Source organism: Gastrolobium bilobum, unplaced genomic scaffold, assembly GCF_033153095.1.
Source record: "Gastrolobium bilobum isolate Gb01-03AN ecotype WA unplaced genomic scaffold, APGP_CSIRO_Gbil_v1 utg2307, whole genome shotgun sequence".
Lineage (NCBI taxonomy): Eukaryota > Viridiplantae > Streptophyta > Magnoliopsida > Fabales > Fabaceae > Gastrolobium > Gastrolobium bilobum.
The window spans coordinates 8,709-19,458 of record NW_026897512.1 but is presented as its reverse complement, the minus strand read 5'-3'; the positions used below and the strand labels follow the sequence as shown (position 1 = coordinate 19,458).

Genomic DNA, 10,750 nt, shown 5'->3' with positions numbered 1-10,750 from the left:
ATAATCATGATTCCCAGGCACGAAAAAATTCATCATTTACCAAACACCCTATAATAAAGTAAAGAAATAAGTTATTCTACCTTTTTTTTTTACCTATCTTTGTTTATTACTCTATAACATCATTAGATTAGAATCTCAACTATATTTATCATTTCTCCCTCTTATTATCTAATGATCGCAGAGTGTTAAGGCAAAAATAGACAGAAAAAAGTATAGATAAAATATAAAGTGATAAAGTGATTTCTTAGTGATTTAAAGTATACATTCAATAACTTATCCCTAAATTAAATATAAAGTGATTTGATTTCTTAGTTTTTTTCTTTCTAAAGAGCAATATATGTTAATGCCTTTAAATTTTAAATTCTTTTCAATTAATTATTCATATTTTCTAAGATCCATTTTGGAATTTTTTTTAAACCATCACATTACCTTTCTTTTAATAAAATTATATTGAATGTCACAGACTGAATAACAAAATCTACAAATTTATAAAAGCTACATATTAAGTGATAAAGCTTATAAACTCATAATTACAGACTTTTAATAGTTAACCTGTGATTTTGATTACTCGACTTGTAAATTTTATTAGTTAGTCAGTAATTTCAAAATGATAACAATAAGAGGAAAGTTTGATTTTTATCTCCAAAAAAAAAAAAAATGTTAATAATAAGATACTCTCTCTTTTTTGAGGGAGTGCCAAAGGTCAATTGAATTTCTTATCTTTTTTTAATTTCAAATATTTTTTTCTTTAATCTATATTTTCATAATTTTATTTAAACTAATTACGCATATCTCTCTTATAATAATATTCATATAACCTTGCACTCGCACAATCTTCGTGGTGTCAAAGTAGGATGCGGTTGGCCATATAATAAAAAAAATCTTTATTCAACTTAGCCCAACCCAATTTAGCTAAGATCGATGCGGTTTAGCTTGTAACTTGGTCGAGCCATATGGAGAATTTCTTCAGTGCTACTTATACTTATAATATGTGTTTTATTTTTATCAAATTATTAAAAAATAATTTATTTTAATATAAAATAAGAGAGTGATTTGACAAAAAAATAAGACACGTGTAATATTGAGAATGTAAATAACACTGAAAATTCAGTGTAACGATAGCACTGAAGAAATTCTCAACCATATGAGTCTAAAATTATCATAATCATTATTGTCCCCATTACGATGAAGGGGTAACCAAATTGTTATTACATAGGATAGTCCTTCACATTTGGGGATTATATTAATCAGGAAAAAATAAAATAAAAACCATCGTGACGGTTGGTAACTTTCATATATTTTGATAATTAAGCCACCAAATCAATATTTCTAAGCCCCTCTTATTTTTGCCCGCAAGAGAGTGCTTAAAAGTTTGCAGTAATTTTTTTTTTCCCATCAATTTCTGTCAGTCTTTTCAACATTAGGTGAAGAACTTGGTACTACTAATGCTGTTGCGTGCACTCCAGCAGACTCAGCAACAACCATGCTTGTTGATACTTGTCCGGCTTCTATATTTGGTTGAGGCAAGCATTGTGTCTCCTTCCTTTTACCCCACAAAAAGGAGTACAATCCAATTAGGATCAAGACCATGCCTAGCAAACTGCAACAGGTTTTTACATGTATAAACATAATGAGCAAATACCAAGGCTAGATTATCAAAGGGATGGTTAAGAAAAGCCAATCTGATGTAGCTTTAAAGGTGTTTCCCCAACCAGTGGAATGGAGCAAGTTGATTAAGAATTGAAGGAAAACAGTAAATGGCATTAGGTTGATTAAGAAGGAAAAATATTCATACATGCCAAGTCTGATTGGTTCACCCAGTAAGATAGCTTCTGATATGGCCACAAAAATAAGAGCCAGTGGATTGAACATTGCGGGATAAGTAGGTCCTTTGATTGCAATTACTCTATATATTAAGCAAAACGTAGCAGCTGTAGCCAGTGCTCCCTGTACAAAGAAATCCTATTTGTTAATAATCATAGAAGTTGATATCTTTGAGGCATTCTCCCTTTTTCTCCTTTGTCATAACTAAAGGTTCTTCCATTTACTTTCATAACTAGTCAAAGCCAATATAAGTGACCTCAACACCACCTATCATTTAGGTAGTAGTGCCTGTTAAAAAGCATCAGAAGTTTAGTGAGACCTTAAAAAAACTTTTACACAGGTTTCAGTGTGACCTTCAAGTTGTGTTTGTAGTCAAACAATATAGCCTTAATGCAAATGTATATTTTTGTAGAAACATCAAGTACCTCTGATCAACTCCAAAGAGTTACACAAAACTCTCTCTCCTTGTTTCCCCATCAAATAATTTTAAAATTCAAAGTCCACATCTAATTCTTCCAAAATTCAAAGACTTAATCAGGATTTACTCATTCAAGAAATCAGACAGTAATCCAATTTAATATTTGTAGTTAATTACCTCAATAGTCTTTATTCATTCTATATAGTCTATACAGTAGCTGCAATTTGAAGTTCTGCGTTGAATAAATCTTACCGAATATATTATTGTGATAAGTTGTAGATTCCACTTCAAACTCCAAGTAACTTTTCTGCAATCTAAGCATATCCCTACTATGGTTGCTTGAATTGATGCTATAATGCAGGTAAGCATTGTTCCCCAATACTTCAATGGAAATACTTTAAGCAACTTAACCTGTTTAGATTGAAAAATAGCTATTTATGGAAAACAATAATCACATTAATGAAAATGATCACTAAACACAAGAAATTTAGACAACTAACAGCAAGTGTAAGAGGAATGACTGGGAGGCATACTTGCACAATGAACCAAGCTGTGTATGACAAGCAGCTACCAACCAAAAAGAGAGTGCCACGAAGCATGTTGGTTTTGGATGCCTCAATAGTACTGTGAGTGTGATGATTACTTTGAACAACATGGAATTCCTTTCCCTTGTATATACTAGTTGTTAATGCTCCACCAACACACAAAATTGCCCCCACAGTCTTCACTTTACTCGACCATCTTTGCAGACACAGCCTCTCCATTCTGCCATAATTCAGGAGCTAATATAATGCTGGTTATTTAATGATGCTATGTTTGTAGTTATGTTTATATACACTGGTCTTTCTAAATACCTGCATATAACAGAGATAGTGAAGGTGAAAATTGGAACCAAGTTGAGAAAGTTGACAGAGTAAGTAGCTGAGGTGTCTCGCAGACCATAATAGAACAGTCCCATAGCCAGTGTTATTCTGCGATTAGTGCAATCACATAGTTAGAAAATTACTAGCCGCCAATTGTTATCCCCTCTATAGAACTTAGAACAGTTATATGAAATCAAATTAAAAAAAAGTTAAAACGAAATGAGTGTGTTTTCCTTAAAATGGATGAAGTATGGAAGCATCCGAAATTGAATAATATTCATACAGAACACTTTAGTTTAAACTGCACATAATTCACACATACAGGGTATAGCCATCTATGATTTTAAATCATCATATATTATTTCTACGTACTAATTATAAACATCTGTAATAGCAACAATAAGAGTGTGAGGGTGACAATAAGACCATGAAATTATTAGTTTGACTGGTCTTGCTGTGAAGTTTTCATAGAAATCACTCGTGTAATTAAAAGCAGTTTTAGTGTAGGGGGAAATAAGTTAATTTTTCTACTAAAAAAAAGTCAATTTATTCTTGAGGAAACACCAATTTTTGTTATAAAAATTATAAGTGATTTAATTTTTTTTTTTTTAAATTTACAATCAATTTAATTTTTCAATTATTAAAAATGACATCATGATTACCCATTTTTTATATGAAATACAAGAATTATCTTATTGAAGTATTTAATCTAGGAACTACATTAATATTACTTTATATGATTAGTAGACTAAATTGATATCACTTTATTATTAAAATATTGAATTGATGCTATCTTTTTTTGTGGAAGACAAATTAATAGAACCTCGTATTATTACAAAATTAATTAATTTCAATGTATTTTAGAGGATAAAATTAACATAACCTTTTAGTCTTTGTTTTGCATCAGGAAAACACTCCAAAATCAATTCTCGTCCATAAAAGCATTTTTGGTTCGCGACCAAAATAACCTCACAAGTACTATATATATAAAAAGGTACATTTATTTACTTAAATCATGCTATGGCCAACCTGATTCATTTTTTTCTCTATTTTATTTGGCCTAACTCTGAAAGAAAATGGAGTAATAATTCTGAAATTGATTGTCATCAACCAAAAAGGAATATATTTACTAAAAGAGCAGAAAGCAGAACTTCTGACACTAGTCTAAGTAGGGTTCCATCAATTTACCTGTAAAATACCGAATCACATAATTATTAAAGAAACTGAAAGCTGCTATCACACGACAAGTCACTACTAGAAGCAACTTAGTTGCATATTTCTTTCATAATCTTAAGCTTTCATCATTACCAAAATGAAAGTGTCCGCCAACTTTCTCCTCTTAGCACAGCCAAACCAATTGTATCAGACCACAAATTCATAATCACCATGGCGCGGGTCCGGACCGCAATAATCAATCTCATGATCACTATATTAATATAGGGGTTAATATTTCTTAGATAGTATGAGATAATTTTATTTTCTACACACATAAAAATATACAGGACTTATCGAGGTCATGTGAGGAGAGGAAGAAAAAGAAAATATGAACTTCATACACTTTTATGTGTATATAGGAAATAAATTTTATCTCCACAAGAGTGTTTCTTTTTTGCTCCAGAATCACGTGAGCCGGTTAAAAAGAGGAGAGAGAAGAGAGAGAAAACAAAAAGGAACCACTACATATAACGAGAAACATTAATCTCACTAAGGGAGCGTTTGGTAGAGGAGATATTTTTTTTTACTAGGAAAATGCAATTACTAGTAATATGGTAGGAAAGTGAGTTTGGTAGTAAAGTTAAAAAAAAATTGTTTGGTTGGTCAAAATTTTACCAGGAAAATTGGGTTAAATTTTGTGAGTCTTTGTTTGGTTGAAGGTGAAATAACGATGGGAAAATGTGTTGAAATACCAAAAATAACCCTTGATATTTTAGAGATGTAGACATGTGTACTTAGAAAAGGGTAATATGGTAACACTTTTCATTCACTTTTTTGTATTTTAGCTAGTTTTCTAGGAATACCACATCCTAAATGGTAAAGTTCTACCATGATTTGCTTTTGATTTTGCACATACTTGTGAAGGATGGAAAAAAGAGAAGATAGCTATTTTTTTTTAATCTTTCTACCAAACAAAGCAATCATAGAATGACACTTCAAGATAAATGGGGAATCAAATAAAAAAATTCAACCAAACGCCCCTAATATAAATCTGGTTTGTCATGTCAGATTTGTCAATTTATTTGGGGGTTGCCGTTGTTTCTCACAATGTTTTGTTTGTATTTAGAGCTGGAACTGCTTAGAACAAAACTTCCAATATGAAAAAGTACATTGAGGGCTAAACAACATTTTTCAAGGATTTTTTTAAATTATTTTTTAAAATAATGCAATCTTCAAACATAGTATTAATTTAAGAAAAATATCACTCTCATTTTACATGAGATAATTATCTCATGTTCTCTCATTTCAAAAATCACAATCCTTTTTTTTTTAATGGTGGACTCCACTTGGATTCTCTTTATGACATGATAGAATTACTCTCATGTAATATGAGAATATTCCCTTTAATTTAATGCAATAAGTCGTGGGATTAATCTCCTATGCTCCCATGAGGAATTGTCACGTATTGCTCTATATATATTTGAAAAAAATTTAGCTGTGGCTACTTTCTTAACCATCTCACATGGGAGGCGTGCGGAACTATTCTTACAAAATTAGCCACATTTAAACCTTTAACTGATTTTCACTTAAAATAAACTTTCAGTCTTGAGTCATTTATAGGTGAAGTGCGAGACTTATTACATTAGATTAATATTATATTTCAAGATGTTATTTGAATTTTTTGAAAAAAAATACAGCAAAAAGGTCATTTATCCGTACTTTTAGAGGACAAATAATTCTCTAAAAGGTGAAAGTGATAAATGATTGCACTAAATAACTTTATAAGTTGTGAATAAGCAAAGAGTCATCTTTTTTGTTATCAAAAAAAAAAAAAAAAGAGCCATCTTTTATCGTAAACTTTCAGGTCCGGCTGAGTTGCTTGCTACGAACACTTCAAGTTTGAAGAAATATCATTATCTTACTAAGTCTTTCTATTACGCATCAAATTCATAGCCATTTAATATAGGTGATCTTCACAATTTTAAATGAAGTTTATAACTCGACGGGTGGAGTTGAATTGGCAAAATAGGTTAAGTAAGTGGGTAGAGAACTAAGTTCGATTTTCATTAAATATATTTTGCGAAAGAGATAATGAGTTTTATCTGTGACTAAATTCAACTTAGAATTAGTCTTATAATCAGCTCAAAGAATTAAAGTTTGTGGAGATATCCACAGAGCCGTCTTGCTTCAAAAAAATAATTAGGATTGATATAAAAAAAATTAAAAATTAAAATAAAATGAAGTTTATGGAGATCCATTCAAAATTCAATACTCTGCAGCATATAGACACTAAGGGTGTTCGCGGTCTGGATTGGATCGGTTTTGGAAGTAAAAATCATCCGATCCAATCCCTTCGATTTGACCATATAATCATCCATTCGGTTTTGATTTTTTTTTAAATCTCATCCGATCCAATCCAATTTTTTTCGGTTTGGATTGGATCGATTTTCGGTTTTTTGAAAATCCTAAAATTTATTTCATAATAACATCTTTTGTATATATTGGCTTTGTAAAAAATTTTTTTGAAATACAAAAGCATTAGTAAACTATAATATAGTTTTTTTTTTTTTACAATGAGATATGAAGCTCTACAAAGATAAAATTTTGTTGATGAGATGTGATTAGATTTTTTCTTGGGTTTAGTTGATGGGTTAATTTAGTTTGGATTGGATCGGTTTTCATCAACCCATCAAAAAACCGATCCAATCCAATTAAAATTTGCGGTTTTTAATCGGTTTTCGGTTTATTCAGTTATCGATTTTTCAGTTCGGTCACCGCGGTTTGAATCAGTTTAGATCGGTCGATGAACACCCCTAGTAGACACCAACTTAATCTCAAATCTGAGCAAAAATGCTCCTTGTGAATAATTATTCATGTTTACTGAGTTAAGAAAATAAGCTCAAAGATGAAGAAAACAATGCGTACGTACCCCACTAAGGCATTAAGGAAGAGCCAAAACCAAATCGACCACCCCAACTTCTTCGTGATGCCTCTGCAACGACAACCCATATCATTCAATCCAAACAAAAATAGAGAACAAACAATGAGGAAGAAAGCTTAAACATGCAGAACAATAAGCTAGATTCTAAATGAAACTAAGAGTGAAGAAAAGCTTGCCTTTCAAAATAGAAAGCAAAAGGGGCAACACAAACAGCAGCAACAACATGACGATAGGCAATTAGTGCAAAAATGAAAGTGCCTTCAACTAGTATGATCCTTGATAGAATCTGCATCCCAGTTGCAAAAATTTGCACTAATAACATGCTCATCACAGCCTGCGACCAACTGAACAATTCCTTCACAATTCCCATTTTCTCTTCCTATTGTCCTTCTCTTAGGAAAAGAAGAATCATCAACCAAAATGTCAGGAGGAAAGAAAAGGCTTTTTTCTCTGGGTTTGATTCAGCAATCACGAATTGAAGATTGTACTACTGATTGATTACAAACATGAGAAAAGAAAAAGGTGAATTGAAGAGAATCTTGTATCACTAGTAAGTAACAAAAAGAAAGAACGACTCTAAATAAAAAAAAGCTTTGGAAATTCTGAAAGGCAGAGAATGATAAGAGATGCCATACATATGATTTGAGCAAACTATTTTGGTTAGAAAACTCTCTGTCAGCCACCCTAGACCAGTTTCACTTTCCATAAATGTTACTCGCCTACCTGTGTAATGGTGTGACATTTCACTTGTTAAGTGCATTATTCTTATACTAGTTAGTTAAGTTAGGCTGCTTTATAAATTAGCCAAAACTTTTAACCTATTGGATTATTAACGAGCTGGTTGCACCAAATGATTTTTGCTCAATTAACGTTTGAGAGCTGAGCAAGTAGGACATGTGTTCGATTACTATCTTTACTGTTTTCTCGATTTTGTGTGATTTTCGAAATATTAGAAATCGACAATCACACAGAATCGAGAAAACAGAAAAAGAGATAAGAGTAGAGAGATTAGACACAGCGATTTACTCTAGTTCACCCAATATAGACCACGTCCAGCTTGTCTGTACTATATTCACCTCACCGCCACTCGTTACAAGTCTTTCGGTTTACAAGGCAAATATAAATAGGATTACAAAACCCTAACAACAGCTATTCATGGGCCCAAGCCCAAACTGCTAAGAAAATTACAATAAAACAGAGGCTCACAACAGTACCTAGCATCTACGGGTCTGGGGGCGCTGCCCCCGGAACCCCGCCGGGGCGGCTCCCCCGGATCCCCGCCCGCTCACCTGGGAGCGGAACTCAAGTTGTCTTTCTGCTGACCCCGATAATTAGGGTCTTCATCAGCATGCGAAGTATGAGTCATACCTTCCATTTTACGAGGAATTTAAAGCTTTAATCCTAAATTCATCCCGAACAGAATTGACTTTCATAAAAGATATAAGTGGTTTATCCAAAAATAAAATAAAATAAAATGGAGTGCTTGCAAACAAGCTCAAGAACCAACTTCACTCTTTTCCAGTGCTAACGTGTTCGAGTTCTAACTACTAGTTAATACTCTATAAAAGGAATTAAACGTCGTACTTAGAGTTGAGAAAACCACCAAAGTTAAGAAATAAGATGAAAACTGGCTTCAAATCTTCAATATGGAAGGCAAATATCATTATCAAGCAAGAGCTACGTTGCTCTTTTAATTTTGTTACACTACGTTAAAAGTTTAACAGATAATAAGAAGAATTTTATAAAAAAAAATTATAGGAAGGTAGAATTTGAATGATAAACTCACTCCTTATAACCAGGCCACGTTTTTTTGCTGTGGATAGTTTTGGTTCGAGTATCCTTATATAGCTACTTTTTCATATACATGCTAGTAATTATTAAAAAAAAAAACACACATATTGAGCATAAATAAATAGAATAAAATTGTTAAAAATTAAAAGATGACAAAAAGGGAAGAGAGAGAGAGAGAGAGAAGAGAGAGAGAGAAGAGAGAGAAGAATGATAGTAAATTAAAGTTAAGACAAAATGTGTTAAGTCAAGAATAAATATGAGAAAATTAAAGGCAGTAAATAGAAAACATCTTTAGTTTCATAATTTGCATATAATTTGATTTATTTATTTTTATAAAAAAAGTTTATAAAAAAATAAAATTTTAATTTGAATGTTCATTTGCAGAAAAACTAGCATAATTAATTAACGGTGCAAATGTCAATGCATGTGTTTACTATTTCCTTTTATATATTAGCTTAGAATTTATTATCTTAACAATACATTTTTTTGAAATAATTTTTTATCATTCCCAACTTTAATAACCCAATACATTGTAAACTTTTAGTCACCTGAGTTTTACATTTGCGAAAACATGTTTTTAGTTAATGTTACAACTTTGTGATGATTCTACAAGGACGAATTAAGGGTTGCATTGCCATAATGATATTTTCTTTACTACCCTTCGCCCTTCGGGTTTAGCCTTTAAATTTATATTGGCAACCGGCATGACTACTAGGTGTAAATGAGTCAGGTTGGCCCAGCCCAGCTACGGCCCGACCTAGATTGAGTCCGGTCAGGGCCTGATCTTTCGGAAAAGTAAAGAAAGCTTAGACTTATAAAAAAAAAAAAATTAACAAATAGGCCATAGGCCAATTTTGTCAAGCCCGGCTTACAGCCTTGTAGGCTGGCCTATTTAATTTATTAAAATAAAATAATAAAATAATATTTATTTTATGTGGCAAAGACGCAAAGTACCAATTTTGTCAAGCCCGACCTACAGCCCTGGGCAGCCCAGCGAGAATGGTTGACCATTCAGACGCTGACACGTGTTCAGTTCATTCCCGCCGCTTGTCAGACCAGCGTGATTCAGGCGTGGCATTTTGGCAATTTTTTTTTTCAGAAGTGGCAATCAGGTAAACTTTTATTAAATGAGTGGCAATATGATGAATGTTCCGGTATAATACTGTGTTAAATTGTAATAATATAGTTTCTTTATGATTAATTTAATTTATGTGTTTGGCAACTGTATATCCTTTAGGTGAGGAAAGTGGACATGCCTGAAGACGTTTCCGTTTTTCGATCTGAAAAGGTTAAGGATGAGTTGGTTTTGGATGGTAATGATATTGAATTAGTTTCTCGGGCCTGTGCTCTCATTAACCAGGTATAAATACTCTTTCTCTTTCTTTATACACATGCCTATGCTCAAATCTTATTCGGTTTTTATTTTGATTGTTTTTTTTTATTACTATTTTTTTTTTTTTTTGCAACAGAAATGCCATGTCAAAAATAAGGATATCCGAAAATTCCTTCATGGTATTTATGTCAGCGAGAAGGGGACCATATTTGAAGAGTAGTGGTCAAAACAGGCATTTTTTTTTTTGTTTTTTTTTTTAAATTTGAATTAAGCTTCTCTTCTGCATGGATTGCTTTTTAGTGGCGAGTATTTGGACACAGTTTTTATTAGCTTGTTGAGAATGGATTTTGCAATTTTGTGTTATTGAAGTTATCTTTTTGGAGATCTTACTTGAAATTATTTCTTCTATATGCTTTGTTATGGAA

At 32.1% G+C, this 10,750-nt stretch overlaps 1 protein-coding gene across 1 annotated transcript; it reads right to left on the bottom strand.

Moving 5' to 3' along the window:
• Positions 1 to 1,395: 1,395 nt before the first annotated feature.
• LOC133307529 (WAT1-related protein At5g07050-like) lies at positions 1,396 to 7,571 on the bottom strand. Its single transcript, XM_061508052.1, has 7 exons — positions 7,378 to 7,571; positions 7,190 to 7,252; positions 3,097 to 3,213; positions 2,776 to 3,007; positions 2,495 to 2,653; positions 1,796 to 1,947; positions 1,396 to 1,600 (listed from the first exon to the last, which is right to left on the bottom strand). The coding sequence occupies exons 1-7, from the start codon at positions 7,569 to 7,571 to the stop codon at positions 1,396 to 1,398; spliced, it is 1,122 nt and encodes a 373-aa protein (XP_061364036.1).
• Positions 7,572 to 10,750: the final 3,179 nt, after the last annotated feature.